General features: G+C 41.1%; 1 protein-coding gene across 2 annotated transcripts in view; it reads left to right on the top strand.

Annotated features, from left to right (window-relative positions):
• The window catches only part of DOCK1 (dedicator of cytokinesis 1), a 319,394-nt gene that overhangs the window by 251,769 nt on the left and 47,919 nt on the right, over window positions 1-19,706 (top strand). For both annotated transcript variants that reach the window (XM_055799656.1, XM_055799645.1), the window contains exons 35-39: window positions 107-263; window positions 3,551-3,591; window positions 4,919-5,009; window positions 9,119-9,238; window positions 18,591-18,680. In XM_055799656.1, coding sequence (XP_055655631.1) covers window positions 107-263; window positions 3,551-3,591; window positions 4,919-5,009; window positions 9,119-9,238; window positions 18,591-18,680 — 499 coding nt within the window. The remainder of the gene's footprint in view (window positions 1-106; window positions 264-3,550; window positions 3,592-4,918; window positions 5,010-9,118; window positions 9,239-18,590; window positions 18,681-19,706) is intronic.

Genomic DNA, 19,706 nt, shown 5'->3' with positions numbered 1-19,706 from the left:
GAAATAATTAAAATCTGTTAATGATGCACAATATTTAATATTGCACACCTGAGTCGAGGGGTTTTTCTGCATGTGATTAACAAGGCAAATGTAATTGGGTTTTCAGTCTCTTGGAGCACTGCAGAAAACACAAATACCTTGCTAAGAGTGGAGAAAATTTCGTGAAACTTGTTGTCCGCTTAATGGAGAGGTTGTTGGACTACAGGACCATAATGCATGACGAGAACAAGGAGAACCGCATGAGCTGCACCGTCAACGTGCTGGTAAGCCAAGAGAAGTCACCACCCTGAAATGTCTACTGCGTTCTTCTTTTTACATCTTTAACAAAAGATTTGTGTAAAACAGCGTACCTCTTGGGATTCTCATGAAAGTTTGAAATGCTTTTAGGATTTTTTCTGTTTTTCAGTGAAGGTCAATCTATGAAAAAATGGGTTATTATTTCTCTAATTGATTCTAAGGAAAGATTTAAGAAAACATGTTTCAGGGCCTGATCTTTGAGGGCTGTTCATTGACTTACAAATGATGTATGAATGACTGTATGCAGACAGACACTGACATACAGAATGTTGGAGTTACAGGCAGTTTGCTACTGACGTTTTCATGCATTTGCAATCCCATTTGTGTTCTGCGTATTATTCACCTCTCATATTCACAATTTTTGAAGAAATTTGAGTGTTACTATTTCATTCACAGTAGAAAAAGCTCGGGATTTTTTCACTGATGTGAATTTCCCTACTCTTAGTTCCAGAAATTCTGCAGTATCTATACTACAATACAAATCTTTGTCTGTTTAGGCTAGAGCTTGAAGCAGTAGAAGTTGTCCCCGTAGCACGCACATCAAGCTTTTTGGTGGAAGCATTAGAGTATGAGATTTTACTAGCACAAAATCAGCACATATGTAAAAATGTCAAATTAAATTTTAGGGACCCCCAAACACCGTACTAGCTAGATTTGATTTTTCCAATAGGAGTCAATCCCAAACCGTTAGCCACTAAGGATTCAGAGCTTTCATCCCTATATCTTTATTAAAGCTTTTATTTTGTTGAAGTACATGGGGCACAGACAGCATTTACTGTTATATGATATGGCTGATAGATTTCATTCAGGCTGGTTTGGAAAGATCTGAGTAGTTTGTAGCTTCAGCACCTGCAAGTAATGCAAATGTCCTCAGCCTGTGTGTATGCTCCTGTGCTGCACTGTCGCGTTAAGAAGTGAAGCAGTGCCCATTAGAATGGGAGAGAGGACAGAGGCATCAAAATCAGATATTGGGATTTTATTTTTAGGGTTGGGTTTTTTTTTCCTCTCTGTGCACATCAAAACGCATCAGAATGTTGAGGACATGGGAAAAGAGGAGGGGCTTGGAGAGTTGTCATTGGCTGTTGATCTAGCAAGTGCCGTTAGGTTGCCTGCTGAAAAGTCATAGCATCCTCCGGAGCAGAATTTGCATTAGAAAAGCCGGCTAGTTCACACCAAGCAAATAGGAAATTAAAAAATCACATACACCGTACACTCTGAAACATGACAACAATTTATAAAACTGGGACAATTGCCTTAGGAAGGTGAATTTATTTCTCCTTTCCTTTATCATCATACTCTGAGTCTCCCCCTAGTAATTCTCGCCATACCAACTGCGGGGGGAACTGATGGCACACTTGGGGGTGGGTTTTGTTCCCTCTAAGTGTGTCTAACAGCATCTCATGATGCTGGCTTTTGTCATTTGAATTTTTCAAGTATTTGCAGATGATAAATTTTGTGGGTGATTTACTGCTGTCAAGTTAAATCACGGTGAGAGATCCACACGCGACCCTGCTGCTGGAGCCTGCAAGGAAAGCATGGTGGGGCAGAACCTGCCTTTGGTTTCTGTAGGCGTGATTTAAAACTTCTGCTTGATTTTAAAGTGCCATTTGCCCTCCCAGGGCCAGCTCAGTCTTTTCATCATTCTCCAGGCACCTGAAGTGAAATTTATGCCTTTGTGAAAATCCAACCCAGGGCTGATATTCAGCACAATTCCCACCTGAGTTCTCAAAAGAGTTCTTAATTGGGGCTTTAACGATGCAGAGGCTTTCATAGGATTAAGTTTGCCTGTATTGACTGTAGTTTAACTCAGGTTTTGATATGCATTTAAGCCAGTGCTGATGTTAAAAAAAAGGGGGGGGGGGGGGGGGCAGGGGGAAAGCCCTATTTGTTGCCTCATCTGCTTGTTCTCACCCCTGATAATCCTGGCAAAAGCCAGCGTGCTGCCCAGGTAGCAGAGCAGATCCAAGGAGGGATTTTGCTGAAAGCTCACGCTCTCCCAATCCGGTTATTTTCCATCCCCACCAGTTCCTTGGCCCGTTTGCTGCAGAGCCACGTGTTGGCCTGCACAGCATGAGGGGATGTGGGAACCTGCCCCAGGGATGGGGCAGGACCAGCAGCCGCTCCTTGGAGGAGAGGGAATTGTAGCAAATGCAACATGCGATGGTGTCAACGCACTGCCCAAGCCTCTTCCCAGCCTGGTTGATTTGGTGTCGCTTCTTGAGCTGCATCGGGAGGGCAGAATAGCTGGGAGCAATATTAGGAGAAAATGGCTTTACATTATTGATCCACCTGACTCAGAAGTCTCTGCTGCTTTACAAAAGCAAACAAAACACAAGTAAGAAAAAACAGCAGTACGTGGTTCGGTTTGTCTTTTGAGTTGAACTCAAAACCAGCGAGCAGTTATGTCAGATATCCACTGAATGATCCATCGTTTCCAGCTGTGGTACGTAGATTCTGTCTTGTATTTTGGTTCTCTTTGAAGGGAACAGTTTTGTATCAGGCTTGTGCATCTGCTAGTACTGGGCTTGTGCACCTGTTAGTGGCTACTCAGACTGGTTTGATTTAGCATTGAAATATGCTTTAATTCATGAGAAGGAGAAATTTCTTTGTATCTTGTTTGCTTAGATGCATTTTAACTTTTGAAGACAAACTTTAAATTAGATGCAGAAATGCCTTCAATATCTCACCCAATTTATCATATATTGCATTTACAGTATTTGTAGTGTTAACTAGTTTATCTCAAGACCGGAGGCATTCAGACATTTCTGAAGAGAGTGATGATAATGTGTGGAATATCAAACCAGATAAATAACACTAATCTAACTTTTTTATTTCCAAAGAAACCATTAGAATTCAAGAGCAGATGATATATTGCTCAACTAAGGTTTGGAGTTTTAAATCCGTAGAACAACTGTTGCTTAAAAATTATGGTTTTGTATAGTACAAAATTTCAACTGAAAATGGTTAATGATGTGTGACTTGCAAATGCCTGAAGCAAATTTCCAGCATTACTATTCTTGCAAATTCTTAACCTTTGCAATGAGACATAAGCCCTTATACAGTACATCAGGAAACAGCACAGCATTAGACTTCATAAGTTAAATAACCTGTGTTCTATCACTAGAGGCAAATTTCATTTTGCAGTTTTAAGGTTGATGTTATGCAATTATGAATTTTTCATTTAGAGCATGATCTGTATACATTCCAGACTGTGAAATCAAATACTTTGTAACAAAATTATGTTGTTTTTCAGAATTTCTACAAGGAGATTGAGAGAGAAGAAATGTACATAAGGTTTGTAAACATGACCAGTGACAAACTCTGCTTGACTTACTGTAGTGTAATTGGAGAAAATTAATTTCATATTAAGAAGTCACTTGGGGGCTGGAGGGAAAGAAGTAATGAAAAAACATACCTTGACTGAACCTTAAGTACATTCAAAAGCTTATCTTCACGGAGAACAGTGTCCATCAGAATTAGTCATGAGATTTTTTTTTTTTTGTCCCCCTTCCCCAGCTCCTTCAGTTATATTATGGTGAACACTGAAATACTCAGGAGTGTTGTCACACGAAGAAAATAAATAAGTCAAAAGAAAGCTGAGTAATGAAATAATTTTGCCTCCTGGCACGGTACAAAATATGTGACTTGTGGTAAAAAGGACTATTAAATAGTATCATGACTGATACCAATTTTAAATTTAAAGCTTTTAGGAACCTTTCAAAATCTATTTTCACACAAAGTAAAAATGGTAATATGCTGTCGTGGGTTTTGTAAACCTCAGGGTTCCTAGTCCTCTATTTGTACTTCAGCTTAAAATTGGCTAGACCATTGTGCTAAAATGATGAAGCTTTTGTTTTTAATGCTATTTTAGGTATCTAAATATTATTAATGAATTCATTCTCAGATGCTTGTTACCTTTATGGAAGAATTTTCGCTTGTGAACTCGCTTCCTGTTGTTTAAATGGGTTTAATCAGTGCTTTATTTAGTTTGCAAAAAGAAAAGGAAATCTAACAAAAGGCAGGATTGGTAGCTGGGGACAAACAGGTAAGGTTGTGAGTCATAGGGCTGCCCTGTTCAGCATCTGTATAAAGACATTTTGTTTCTCACTGTCAAACCCCACCCAAATTCTCTCCTATTTCTGTTAACAAACTTATAATGTGTCATAATGAATGTCAAAGTTCTGTATTTTCACTGGCTTTTTCAAAATACAGTGTGAATAGTTTTGTGTTGGGTTGGTTGGTTGGTTTGTTTGTTTGTTTAAATTGTCACTAAAAAATCCCAACAAGCAAATGAAGAGAGCCCCCTTCCCAGAGACGTGATGCTATTGAAGTTAAGGAAGAAGGCATGTCTGTCTCCATAGCCGAACAATTAGAGCGATACCCTTGCACAAAATCTGTATTGGATTCATTACTCATCACAAATCGTTTATATGCATTGGAAAAAGAACACAACAGAAATGCAAATGGTCCTAAAGGTTGTCTGCACATAGAAATATGAGCGTTAAATAATCCCACATATATTTAGTTGACCGAAGATACAGTTGACCCATCTCGAAATAAATTATTTTGTAACATTTAAGAGCCAATCCATTGTAAAAACCATTGGTTCTATTCCTTGCAGGTATCTGTACAAGCTGTGTGACTTGCACAAAGAATGTGATAACTATACAGAAGCTGCCTACACGTTACTTCTGCATGCAAAGCTTCTCAAGGTAAACACCAACATCCCTTGCAAATTCTGAAAATCCTGTTTGCAGTAACCAATAGTAGTCCTGTTTGTCACTCTTAGATCTGCATTTTCATCTAATTAACAACTGTGTGCTGCTTCTTATGTCAGTTTTATCTTTTGCACTTGTATTTAATACACCCAGGAAGGCACCCCTCAGGCGTTAGTGTATGTCAGAGCGCGCTTTACTCGTCTTGATCTGAAAGGGATGGAAGCATGATCAAGACTGCAAGTTATAGACTGCAAAGCTGTAATTTAAATTGCTCTTAAGTATCAAAATTATGTAATGTTTGGAAGCACCTAAACACATTTTTGTAAATCAGCTCTCTGCAGAATATTTTTTTTTTCTGCAAAGGCAATACAAGGAAGTACTACAGACTTGTGGAGTACTCTTGGGTATCTATAAATTCAGGTTTGATTTTGAGAAATTAGAGGGAGATTCAAATGGTCTTCTTTCCAAGTTCATGTCTTTAAAAGGTACATATAATTTTAACAGAATGTTACACGGTTCATAGCACATTTAAAGAGACATAACAATACTGCTGTTCTTCAAGGAATGTCTTGGTGTAACCTGAAATATATATTAATAACATGCCATCTATACAAAGTGCATGTAAGTAAAGCATTTAAATTTTTATCACTATATAGGGTCAGTCAGAAATGTAATGAAGCCCTGATTTATAATCAGTAATCTCACTGAGAACTTTCTGGATAGATGGTGGTGTCCCTAACAAGCAGCTTGTTAACATTTTGTCACAAATGTCACAGCACATGTACCAACCATGTTCCTGACATTATCATACAGAAGGATGCCGCACTGAACAGCGGACACTTGGGCCATGAAATTACGTTTAATATAGCCTCGTCATCACCGAGTTATTAGCAGGGAATTTGATGTTCTAATTTTAAAAAGCAGCCAATATAAAAAGTAAACATCTACATTTTATAAGAATTAGCGTCTTCTGAAGCATTTGCTTTAGTCCCATTCTCTTCCTTGCATCTCAGCACAAGCAGAAAGAGATGCAGGGAGACCTGGGTCTCTTTCTGCTTCCTTCAAGGATGGTAGTGCTCGCAGTCGTGTGGAGCAGAGTGTCAGGGACAGAATAACTGAGAACTCCATTTCCCCCTTGATCTACTTCTCATGCCAATGGTGAGCACATTGCAACCTTCTGTATTATTGCAAGCCGTCGGTATTGCTACAGAAGCTATGCTAATTGTACCCGACTTCATAAAGGAAATTTATCTCGTTCTAAGCAGCGAATTGCTCTTAGCAATCTTTGATTTGATCTAAGCAATCCCAAGAAAAATGTGAGTGTAAAATATCTATTTTGAAAAGCTGAAAAGTGGAAGGTGTTAAATACTTCTGACGGTTGCACTGGCAATTCTTCGTACCTCAAAATCGAGTAAACTCTATCCAAGCTATAATAAGACTAAATATGATGCAAAGCGTAGATGTGCAATTTAAATTAAGACACTTAGAGATGTATTTACTGTGTTTTAAAACAAATAGAGGGTTATTACGTAAGAAAACATCAGTAAGATTTATCTAGAATGCAAAAGCACTGTAGCAATAGCTTTATTCATTACTGAAAGCACGGGCGATTGTTGCACACGGCATGCTGGATCATATAATCATAGGATCACAGAGTGGTTTGGGTTGGAAGGGACCTCAAAGCCCACCCAGTCCCACCCCGTGCCCCGGGCAGGGCCCCCTCCCCCCAGCCCAGGCTGCTCCCAGCCCCATCCAGCCTGGCCTTGAGCACTGCCAGGGATGGGGCACCCACAGCTGCTCTGGGCAGCCTGGGCCAGCGCCTCGCCACCCTCACGGGGAAGAGTACAGTCATTTATTTGGGAATGAAATTTTATGTGTTGAGATGTGTACCAGGGAGGTGAAGACGTGACGCTCTGACACCTTCCATCACACAGGCTGGTGCCGTCAGTTGTGGGTAGAAGTTGGAGTGGCTCGGTGGCTATAGAGGTCTCTCTTCTTCCCACGAGGGAATTCTGTAATTCTTGCTCATCACACTTGACGTGAATGAACCTTTTAGACAAGATAAAGCATTCATTCCCTTCCACAGGTGCAGCGTTTCCTGGAAAAATGATGGAATGAACCACGCCGTAAAATATCATTCAAACTTTTACCTGTTATAGCTTGAAGTTGTTAGTCAATGTGCTTTTTGTGACTTTAAAATAGAGTTTAGCCAATTTGGGGTTTTCTTACAGAACATCTTCAGAGACCAGATGAGTATCTTAATATACTCCTCTAATTTACTGGAAGGAAATAGCCGGCTTTCTTTTCTTATAATGCAAATCCATAGAAGAGGGCAAATGTAAGGGTAGTATTTATCATCACTAAGGTTTTCATCACTAAGTGGATGTTTGTTTCTAAATATAATTACATTATACTTTGAATTTTTTTATCATGAAAATGTATAGATCTAGGTGTCCTGTTACTACCAGTAGTTAGTAGTGTATGGAGTTCAGTATTGCTTGAGAAGCAGTGATGTTGGGGTGTGTAACTTCAAGCAATTGAGTTTTTCGGTCAGACCTTGAGGACAGGATTTTCACCAACACTCATCCTTGACATATATTTCATTGCGCTGATTTTAATGGGATCACATTTAGGTCAAGACTGAGAGCTTTCAAGGATTTCACCTTTAAATTTGCAAGAAGGCCATCTCTGTGGAGAGAGAGCCACCATCGTTTTCTCCAGATTGCTGCAAGCTGATGAAGAGGACTTGAGAAAAGAGGGTCTGGTTGTATTTTTAACCCATGCAGTCAGAATTAAGAAGTTCAAAACTATCAGAAGATAGTGGCTCTTAGCATGCTGAAAAAAATGCCATTGCACTGTGGAGTCTGTGAAGTTTGTGTGGCTCCGTCTTCAAAGTTGTCTGCTTTAGCCAAACACAAATGTTTTGGCCAGATTCAGAAGTAATTATGTGAAATTTCTTAAGATATAGGAGTTAAGACTGGATGATTTAATAGTAGTTCTGTGAATAAATCTGTGAGCTGCTGACCGCTTCACGCTCTTTTTTTTCCTTTTCCTAAAGTTACACCATTTCATTTCAGTGGGCAGTCCTCCTCCTTTAGTAGCTTTGGTTTTCCAGAGGAGAAAGTGAATTCTTTAATGAATTGATTTTTTTGAACTTGGTTTCTTAAGGCAGCAAGTCCTATTGGAGCACCTGTGTCTGTCTCTTTTTCTGTTTATGAGCAGTTTCATTTGATTTAATGGAAGTTTATGATTTGATTTGATAGAGGTTTGTGAGTCTCTGAGGTATTATTTTCCTGCTAGCCTCATGGAAATAGACAGCGGTGGAAGGGTAGGCGAGAGTGTTAGTATCCTGTCTAGGGAAAAGGCTCCAGTATGGTCTCATCCCCAGGAAGGTCATCAGGAATGCTAGTGGGAGGAGAGGAGGGAGGGGAAGAAGAGCATTTCTCCCTTAGTGGACACCAGAATATGCAGGTGCATGGGAGAAGGATGTAGGGAATTGGGAGAAGGACGTAGGGAACTGCTTGGTCCTCTCGGGTCTAGGAGGAAATTAATTTAATATCTGTGCCTTGCTCCTCATCCATTAGGCATTTGCTGGAAGAGCCAGAGCTACTGATTACAGACAGGCTGTGTAAAGTTAGTTGTGCTTTTTCCATACTCCAAACTTTCTCTAGGAATTTCAGCCATTTAATTTCTGTGCCTGCAGTCCTTTCCGTTCGTATTGACATGTCTTAGCTTTGAGGCTTCTCTCAACACAAACCTGCAAGTGTTCACTATGCCTGCAGCAGGTTGTACCCATCAGCAGGCCAAGGTCAGTCTCATCAAACTCACCCAGGAGAGGAAGCCACCTTAAGAAGCTTCCTTCCAGCTGATAGCTGTAATTAGCCTCCAATTACAGCATTCAAATAAACGGTCCTTGCGCCCAAGGAATCAAAGCACACAACTGCAGAAAAAAACAAAACAAAACAAAACACCGTTGTGGGTGCATTAGCTGTGGTACCACTTCTTTACATTAAAAATGTGTATTTTATTTAGGCTCATTTTACTGACGTATTTTGTAACTTTTTATTCGCTTTCACTTTTCCCCTCTTTCTTGTATGCTTTAGTGGTCAGAAGAAGCATGTGCAGCACACCTTACCCAGCGGGATGGATACCAGGCTGCGACTCAAGGACAGTTGAAAGACCAACTATATCAAGAAATTATCCATTACTTTGACAAGGGCAAGGTAAAAAGGGAAGAGAAAAGTCCAAATATGTTTCATGTCTTTTCTCTCTAACTTATACGTTGAATAGTAAACAGTTTACATCCAGTGACCTTCAGGGAGCTTTAAACTTGCTGTAAGTTATTTGGAGTGCTTTATGTAAACGGTACACCAGCTAGCACTTAAAGATAATGTACTAAACAAAAAGTAAAAAGAAATCAATGGTACATTTCTAACTGCTGTGTTAAGGGTGAATATATGTGCGTCTGATGGCCACAGAGAAAATAAAAAAGAGATGCATGAAGTTTGGGGGACTGACTTTTTCTGGCAGTTACAATAGGTAATGCAATCCTTCAGCTACCCTTGTGTTTTTTTCTCGTGTATGCAAAATAATTCATCAGAGAATGGTTGTCTGTGGTTCGCATCGTAAGAAGGCGGAAGTATTCTCAAATGAGAATATTTCATTGCACTCGCATCTTTTATTGCAAGGTGGATTTACATTCAGCATTGCACAGTGGGAAGGTGAGAGTCCTGGTGTTACCTGTCCACAGAGATGAGGGGGCTTGACTTGGTAGACAGGGGGTTGTAGGCATGTGTCAGTGTTTGGATATTTCAGGCACGAAATGTTTAAATATAGAAGTAGAAATGCCTTTGTCAGAATATTTCAGAACCTTAAGCTTGAGTTCTGAAAAGCGGTCTTTGTTGCATAAATGTAATGCAAACATAAATGTCATTTTCTGGTAGAACTAGAGTATTATCCAACCAGCTCCTGTTTTCCAGTCAAGTTTTTAGCAGAATCAGATGAGTATGTTGATAGAAACTTTGCTTAAAAGGTCAAATTTTATCCCTTATCTTAATGCAGCATTTTAGAAGTTGTTAATAAATGATGCTAAAAATATTGTCATTCCAGGCTGTGACAGATTTAATGATTTAATAGTACTTCTGTGAGTGTACAGCCCGCGTGGGGCTGGGACCGTGTGGGTGCCGCGGTGCCTGTGCCGGGGGTAGTGTTGGTTCCCACAGCACGTGGCTGCTGCCCACAAAGCTTTTACTAACCCTTTAACAGTGGGTAAGGAGAACCTCGCTAGGATTAGGGTCGTAGCTGATTTAAAAGGATATTTTAATATTACGTTCCTCTCTGGAAAGGAAAAGCCAGGAGTCGCATGTTTTTATTTTGTTGGTTTACATCTTTATGGCTTCACGGTTAGTTTTTTATGGTGCTAGCATACAGGCGGTGGGAATTGTTCTTCTGAGCACCAGGCCAGTGCATTTTAGCTGTAAATTAAAAGCTGCAGCGTCCTTGACATCTATATTGAAAACAGCCTGTCTTAAAGTTGCACCCACCCATTTCTGCTGATAGCGCTAATGAGCTGTTTATATAAACAGCAGGCAAAATACCTGCTGCTCACTTTTCAGCCTGCACCACATTACACAGCACGGCATCCACGCTTGAGAGACCGTTGTTAGACTGAATAACCAGTCTTAATTTTTTCAGATTTTACAACTAGAAAGGAGAGAAGGCTCTGCCTGCTTGCGAAAGAAATAGCAGTGGAAATGCTGTGTTTTCCTTTTCCCTCATAGTTAGATTAAACAACTGAATCTTCATTATTCCAAAAATTTTCAGTGAGCAATGATATCGAAGGGACCGCTGTGATTCCGTATTCCTATTCCTCTGCACAACTCAGGTCCCCGGGACTGCTGTGTGATTATTTTTGTGCGTGTGAGGAGATGATTCATTTTCAAAGAACTCTTCCCTAGTTACAGATATTTTCTGGTCACTCAAGTTGGTGATAGTAGATCAAGAATAGATAGAAAAACAACTTTTCGTATTGTTCAATGAAAGGGAAAAAAGAAAATCAATAGACACTGAGAATATGACCGTCTTACATGAATTTTCAAATGTCAGGAAGCTCGAAGTTGAGGGTTTCACTGTAGAATTAAGGTAATCCTCTCATTTGGGATGTTCTGACATTAGTTTAAATCAACTTCTTACATTTACGTATGCAGTTTGCAAATGTAGTCCAGCAGCTACTTTGGCTATGCTGTTCCATGATCTGCAACACATCAGTAACACATATTTAGAAGACTCTACTGATACAGTCTGGTACACTAAAGCAGTTAATCTTTTTCTGTACCATAATCACCCAGCTGTGTCTCTGCCTGGCAATTCACTTTGGGTTAATGGCACTACTTTGCTTTCTGTTCCCATAAAGTTAACAAGAGATGTCAAAAGAAGGTCACTTTACCCTGGACATCTGCAGGGCTACGTCCAGGCTTTTAGAGAAACTCAGGAGTTTGGTTCTGAAGTTGCTGTGAGGCTGTGCCTCCTCCACTCCAGCCTGCCTGATGGGCAGCTGTGGACTTGAGAAGAGGACACTTAGTTTTAAAACATTGGCTTTTTTTTTTTTTTTTTTTTTTTTGTGTGTGCTCTTGAAGGATTGTGTCGCTCAGCCTCTCAAAAATCACGATCCCTTTCTCTTAGCAGAGTAATTTCCCAGGGGAAAACGCATGGTGCACTTCTCAAGGGAAGATCAACCATGAGGCTTATACCCTAAATATTAGCATTCATGGTGAGATGAATTTAGAGGATGGTATAATCCTCCATACACAAACTGGAATGGAACGGACCTCTCACTTCTAGACCAGAAGTGCCTGAGAAATTTGTAATTTAATAGTACGGAGTGTGGGCTTGCACTGAAAGCAGGAGTGTGGGCATCTCGTTTTGCCTGAGAACAGACTGCTACCCTTCACCGTGAATATCCCTGTTATTTATAGTCTGAGATCCATTCAAAATTCTTCATTTTGCTTTCTATTTTTTGATATAGTATTCTTAGGAAACTCTCCTTTCCACTTATGTTTGACTTTTGGTCCTTAAACCAGTCTTCTGTAAAGCTGAAGTTCACCTTTCACCTTTAGTAAATCAGCATTTTCAGATGAAACTTCTGCATTTTGCTGCACTTCTACTTTATGGATTTGACTCCTTGTTAGTAATACTTCCCATTACTCTTCTAAGCTCTTTGTTTCCAAAAGTACATGTTGTTACTTCCAAGTTTCCCTTGTATAGGTATAGTTTTCTCTCCTGGATCATTATTCTTCACTGCGTTGCGCTTTCCAGTCTCATCTCCATCTCTCTTGGCTTTTGCCCTTAAAAGCTTTATCCTCACGCTTAGCACGGCAGCCTGACCTATCCTTTGAACTGCTCTGAAGTGTTCGCTCTTTCTCTGTTTTGCTGAAGCTTTGTAATTTTCAACAAAGCCCTTAATCCAGGGACTTTACTCAAAATTGGTGGGTTAGAGTATCTCAGGACGAGAAGGAAAAATAGTGGTGTAAATAAAGCAGCGAGGGAAGAGGGTGAAATTTTGCCTGTGTGGAGCAGTTGGTGTTAGTCAACGCTAACGAACTACTGAAGCCAAGAAATACTGGGTGTCATTGACACCGATAAGATATTATTTTTAAACAGGCTTGTGTTGTCTCTGGAGCTGTAAAGAAAACGGCAGCATTCTAACTCCTGCACGGTAAAACGTACAAACAGCAATGTGTTTCAAGTTCGCCAGTGGATGCCGCAGTCTATAAATCAGTACATGTTTTCCACTGCTCCTTCATAAATTGAAAGTGTTGGTCTAGCAGAAAAAAAAAAATAAATAAACAAATGCACACTGCTTATTTATTTCTGCTTCTCCTTCCTCCTCCCTCCCCTGCCCCTCCCCCCCCCCCCCCAAAAAAAAGAAAAAAAAGAAAAAAGAAAAATATTCGAAAGTACACGGTAAATGCCATGCTTTGGCTTAAAATGTCTTTTTTTCCGGCTCATGGGATAGCATCAAATGGCTTTTTCTTTCATCTAACAAGATAGTGGTGAAATTCACCTGTCTGCCAAAAATCCGTGCGAGGCTCGGATCCAGCTCGGATCCCATGTCAGATCGTAAGCCCGTCCTGAGAGCTGTGAAGGACAGAGGCAGTCTTCAGAGAGGAAAGATACGGTGTTTGAGCATGTTCCAAATGAATATAGCAAGTTGGTTTGAAGGGTTCCGACCATGGCTGTATCTTACACATCTTGAACGCAATACTAGCGATACAGATACACTGTGGTTTAACATTTTATGTGAAGTATTAAGCTTACATGGTGGTTAATTAACAATTATCTGAAATTTAAACAGCTTGGAACGTCCCTCATACATCAGAATATTACATGATAATATTCTTACCCTGGACTATTTCATTTTTACTGACTGTTAGCTCAGCAGGAGCTAAGAAATATCCAAAGATCCTTCTTTGCTGCTATTAAAGAACCTGAAATACTGAATTGGATGCTGCGGTTCTTTCTGGACAGCAAGCAATCCAGCTTCAAAAATAAATTAAATTGCTAGGGTTTCCCTGAAAAGATCTCCTTCTACATCCTCAATGTCTTTCCATAACAATTTGCAGCTCGTGTCTACACAACTAAATTTAGTCTATACACATTTTTCTTACGCCTTCAGTATAAAAGAAGCATTTTCCTGCCGCTGTCACCAGCCTCTCTCCCTGGTACACTCTCCAGATAAATCGTTTCTCACATTAATGAGTTGTACACCGTACAAATCCTGTGTAGTAGCTCCCCGTACAGCTCATTCCTCCAGAAGACCTGCCATGTCCTGGGCAAACCTGGGCAACCTTCCAAGGCAGGAAATCTGCGAAGCAGCAGATTGGGAGTTATTGATCTTCAAGAATATAGATTTCATTTATCAGGATACTTTGCTATAGCCATGCTGTCCTCACCTGAATAAATTTGCTCTGTAGTAAACAGAGAAAATTTCCAGAGGGTTTTTCAGTGGGGATTTTAAACACATGGCTCCTGCTTCTGTTATGATGTTGGAAAAATAACTGCCTTTGGTTTACTGTTGGGTGATGTTGCAGGTGGTGTGGTCCAGCTGAACAAAGGGTGAGGTGACAAGCCGGGTAGGGAAGGGACCTGTGGACCTCTGGAGTTCAGGGCACTTGACGTTTTACAATTGCAGCTTGGCATTGTTCCTCCGGAGGACGGAACCAGACCATTGGATCTCCAAATAGAGATGTTGGAGCAGAGTGGGGCTTTTAAGAGGTAGTAGCAACAAAAAGTAGGTGGTTTTCTCTAAGACAGATCCTGTGGCTGGAGAGGGGCGAGGTTAGAGACTGGCGAAAATTGTCAGAATCTTTTTCCCATAGTGGGGCTTTTTCATCATCTATTTGCAATATGACAGAAAAAGAGTAGTTTCATCTCATAGCTATACCTGAAAGTGTTCCATTAAAAATAATGTGACCGAATATGAGCAGCATAACTTCTAAGCTAACTCATAAAGAATTTTTAGAGTAATTCCAGTAATTTAAACCAGAAATGTTCATACTATTTGTTTTTTTTCCTGTTCATCTCCACTTACAGGTAGGGGAATGGGTACTAGGAATGCTAGGATTGTGTGATTACTGTGTGTGTATTGTAGATTAACTAAATCTGTATCATATTTAATTCGAGGATTTATTTTTTTAGGTTTTGAAACATTTATAAAATTCATTATTAATATTCAGTAACATCTAAAGAGTTTGTTCACACTGGGGGAAGCACAACACAAACGCAGCCTCTGCGGCGGTGTGTTTACAGTCTCAACTGACAGGGTTGGAAGGGGGGAAAAAATATATCAGGATTTAGTTTTGCTGAAGTCGTCATTTAATCAGTAGCAGTGCTGTGCTACCTATGGGGCTTGATGTGTACACAGTACCTTTGACGGCACTGGTCTGGTTTTAGAATCACAGAGTGGTTTGGACTGGAAGGGACCTCGAAGCCCACCCAGTCCCACCCCGTGCCCCGGGCAGGGCCCCCTCCCCCCAGCCCAGGCTGCTCCCAGCCCCATCCAGCCTGGCCTTGAGCACTGCCAGGGATGGGGCACCCACAGCTGCTCTGGGCAGCCTGGGCCAGCGCCTCGCCGCCCTCACGGGGAACAATTTCTGCCTCACAGCTCATCTGCATCTCCCCTCTCTCAGCTTAAGGCCATTCCCCCTTGGCCTGTCACCACGTGCCCACGTGCAAAGCCCCTCTCCAGCTTCTTGCCGGCCCCTGTAGGTGCTGGGAGCTGCTCTAAGGTCTCCCCGGAGCCTTCTCCTCCCCAGGCTGAGCAGCCCCAGCTCTCCTGGTTTCCATAGGAGAGGAGCTCCAGCCCCCTGACCATCTCCGTGGCCTCCTCTGGACCTGTTCCAACAGGTCCATGTCTGTCCTGAGGTTATGATGGGCTCCAGGACATCACAGCAGTGTAGATGACAGTCCAGGATGGGCTCGCTGTCGTGTGACCCTTGAGCTGCAAAGCCGCGGTGGCCTGATGGCACTCACGCGGAGCAGTACCAACACAGCATTTCAGCCCCCTCAGCTCCTCTCCTCCCCTCCTCTCTCCCACTGCTAATACAGAATCCCTTGCCTCTTGATGATCAGGTGCAATTAGCTAGCGTTAAATGGCATACAGCCTTAGCACCGAGCTGGTGCTTTGAGTCGCCAGACGTGCTTTGGAAATGTGTCACGATGTCTGTGCTTATCTGGAATTCAGTGCAAGAACTGAAAGAGTTTGTTTACAGTGTCAATGCAAATCTAAAATTACTTCAACTTCCATTTATTTTCAATCTCATTCAGCTCCAAAGCTGTTTGCCTGAGATCATCTATAAATGTTTTCACAATGGAAAACAGAGTAGAAGTACTTGGATGTTGGAGAGGGACTAGTTACCTCTGGAATGCACAAACAGAGAACTGGGACAAGAAAAATTACGGTAACACCAGTTTCTTTGACATGAAAATGTGCAGAAGAGGTTAAAAAGAAAATGACAGTCAAAATGAAGAAAGTTTAAGAGATTTAGAAATGTTTTGCTTGCTGACTTACCAAACAACTGAATGTTAGTTTAGTTTCTACAAATTGCTAGTACCTTGCTCTTCTGAGTCAAAATTAACTCAGCCCAGTACATGAAGTTGTACTCCATTTTAATCGTGTGCCTTAACTATTAAACTCAAGTTAATTTTTGTTTAGAAATAAAAATATGCTCTGTATCATCATTCTGGTTTAAGTAAAAATGGTTTATCTAGATAGGGATAAAAACATTCAGATTCTTCCACCTGCAAAAATTGTGTTGCAGAGCGTAGTCTGCCTTGTGATTTCCTGCAGACATGATCCCTCATTACAGTGATTGTAATTAGTCATTCTGATGTGTTTTTCATCTTCAAGGCACTTTACAAACATGAGGTAACTTGTGCTCATTCCAGTCTTCTTCCCTAGATAAACAATATCATGAACACTGTTGTAGAAAGGAGAAAAAAAAAAAGAGAAAGGGGTCAAACCTCACGTGGAGCCATAAGGAAAGGTCAATGGAGGTACCAGGCTCTACCCGCTGTGAGGATCCGTCACCTTTCAGCCTTAAATTAGGTCACTGCTCAGCCTCTCTTTGCCCAAGCATCTGCCCATTTGTTTTCTTTAAGACTCAAAAGCTCCTTTTCCCTCGCTCAGCCATCCCTGTGTAGTTCCTGGCACATATTTTCTCTTTACTTTGCTCCCTTACTTCAAGAGCAGAAACCTCTGGCCTGCCTCCCTGCAACCTCTTGTAACTATTTTTTCTTGTGCAGCCCCTCATCTCCTCTGCCACCAGCAGATCCCCACGCGTTCAGGCTGCTGCTTTCCATCCCTTTCCTCTCAGTACGCCAGCACAGTTTTTCAGTCCCTCCTTTGGTTTGCAGGACGGGTGCCTTCCACTTGAAAATTAGCTCCTCGTTTCCAGGGAGGAGCAGGGACAGAGAGCAAAGCGGTGGGACCTGAGCCACGTCTTGCTTCTGTGGCATTGGCACGTTACACGTGGGGGGAAGACTAGCTGAGGATTGAGCCTGGCTAAGCTCCAAATTGACAGTTTCTAGGGGGGGAAAAAAGATATTCTAGGTCCCGGTCTGGCGTTTGTGCCACTAAACCACAGGTAGCTGTGCCCAGCCTGACTCCGCAGCCAGTGCTGGCAGCAGTCCCAGTCATCCTGACAGTCATATGAACTCTTCATGTTTTACTCTTGTTCTCAAATCAGCATCTAGAATTCAGAATTTTCCTAAAAGTCTTATTTTTTTTCTCCAAATTTTCCTGATATACTAAGAAATGTGATTTTAACTTGCAGATCAAAAGACAAACAAAATTCAAGCAACATTGATTTTGAGCTTTGAGTGGTGGGATTTCATTTGTGTGTCTTGGAGGACTTTTGGTTTTTAGGGGGTCTGGGCAGGTAAAATATTTCTTGTTTACGTGGTGCTTTAAAGCAATTGGGACTGGGGGGTCTGTACAGGATGGATGCAGGAATCAGCTGTGCACGTGAGGGTTTCCCAGGAGCGCCATTCCCCTTCTCTCTTCCCAGCCTCCAGCTCCCACCATCGCTGGAAGTTGTGATGCTTCATCTCAAACTCTTTGTTCCCAAGAGGGGGTGTCTTCAGGGAGCGATGGGGAAACGTGTGTTCAGCCCTGTTCCTCACTCAGCCTTCTTTTATCCGACAGCTCTTTGCAGCTGCAGCCATCCCAGCAGGGCGAGGAACATGTGGCCTGATGCTGAGAGGAGAATTAGGTGGTGTGGACAGGGAGTTTAAGCTTCAGATGAAGGGTAATACAAACCGAATGGATTTATAATTCATTCCAAATCTCATTTGTTTAATAAAGTGAGGTCAGCAGTGCCAGTCAAACCTTGCAGCAGGGGCAGATCATCAAGTTTGTTCTTAGATAGCCTGGTGTGCTAATTTAAGCATCTTTTTGGGTTTGAGTGGTTCTTTATATTTAGAGTAGAAGAAAATGAAAAATACACATTTAAAAACATTCTTACTGCTCCTCATTAAGATTGTTGGCTTCTGAAGAGCTGAAGGATATTGTTAAATTTCTTTGGGTCAGTTGAGACGTCTGCTGAACTTCATGGTTGAAAAACAAGAGAGGAAAAAACCCAATGGAAATATAATGAATATTTGTTCAAAGCAATATCTGAGAATTGCTTGTCCTGTCTAATATAGAATATAGGAATTAGAGGGAGAGGGAGGTGATTATAAACTATAGTCAATCAACAGCATTTATCCAGAGTCCCAGGCTCTGGGTTTCTTTGTAGGCAGGCCTACAGAGATTATTGGCTATCTAGCTGAGCTAGCAGGAATCATTTTATTTCTGAAGCAATTTGATCATTTTCCTTGATTTGCATCAAATAGAGACATGTGTGTAATGCTGCCACGGCTCTTTGGCACGTCAGATGCACAGTGTTTTCAGGCATGTGACACAATGCATTTTGTTGTGTTTGATTCAGATGTATTTTATTCCGATATTGTTGTTTAACCAAGGTATGTAATTCAGGGGTTTTGTTGTTGTTTTGTGATTATTTTTTTTTTCAACAGATGTGGGAAGAGGCCATTGCCTTGGGTAAAGAACTTGCAGAACAGTATGAAAATGAAATGTTTGATTATGAACAACTCAGTGAACTGCTGGTAGGTTTTTTAATGACACAGACACTGCAACAATTTTTTCAGAGTTTAATTTCTAAGCTTTTAAAATTATATTGAAAATCTTTCTTTTGAGAGTAAAATGCAGAAGTAGATGCCTGCTTTGGCTTTGTTGGACAAATGTTGATTAACTGGCTACGACTGGAGTGCCTGAAAAAGGCTGAATTTTATTATTTTTTTTTTTAGCTGAAAGAAAAATATTTCAGTAATGTTAAGCTGACTTATTTGGGGTATAAAAGGAAATTTGGGATTTAAATATAAATGGGAACATGAAAAAAATCCCCATTCTCTCTCAAGTGTCTTTCCATATTCACATTTCTTTTTTTAGGTATGAATAATCCCCAAGCATTCATGTCTAGAGTCAGTTATTTTTGCCCTGACGTTACCCATTCATTATGCCTGCACCATTTTTTTTCTCCTCCTCTTTTCCAAAGAGATAAATGGCAGCTGTCACTGTCCCTCCAAGCTTCTCAACCGTTTTCACAGGAGTGGGGACGTGATTCCAGTTTGGTTCTGAAAATTCTGGACTTTCAGGGTTTTGATACATTTTACCTTTTCACTTACCAGAGTACATCATCCTTAATTTCTTTGAATTGTTTATCTGCTTTATCCCAGTCTGTCTGAGCTGGGTGTTAATACGGTGTCATTGTGCCCATTTTCTCCACTGACACTGATGCTCAGTTTGAGGGTGGCTAGGAGCCATCTCCCCAGAAGCATCTCCATCCCCATCACCCCAGAATCTCCTTTCTTGGGGAGGAAAGCATAAAGGTAAATACCACTCCTCGCAGTTTTATGGTTTCTTCACTCCTTTACATGCTCTTCATTGGTCCGTGGTTCGGTCCACCAGTTCTCCAGTGCAAAATTTATATCCCTTTCTGATGGTCCTCTATTTGTGGCATTTGAACTGGGTTTTGGATTTGCCTAACAAATCTGGAGCCTGGTTTCACATTGGTTTTTACTGCAGGAGGTAAGGGATGTATACCTAGAACATTCCTCCGCTGCTAAGGTATG

Source organism: Falco peregrinus, chromosome 1 (genome assembly GCF_023634155.1).
Source record: "Falco peregrinus isolate bFalPer1 chromosome 1, bFalPer1.pri, whole genome shotgun sequence".
Lineage (NCBI taxonomy): Eukaryota > Metazoa > Chordata > Aves > Falconiformes > Falconidae > Falco > Falco peregrinus.
This window is presented reverse-complemented; position numbering and strand designations above follow the sequence as displayed.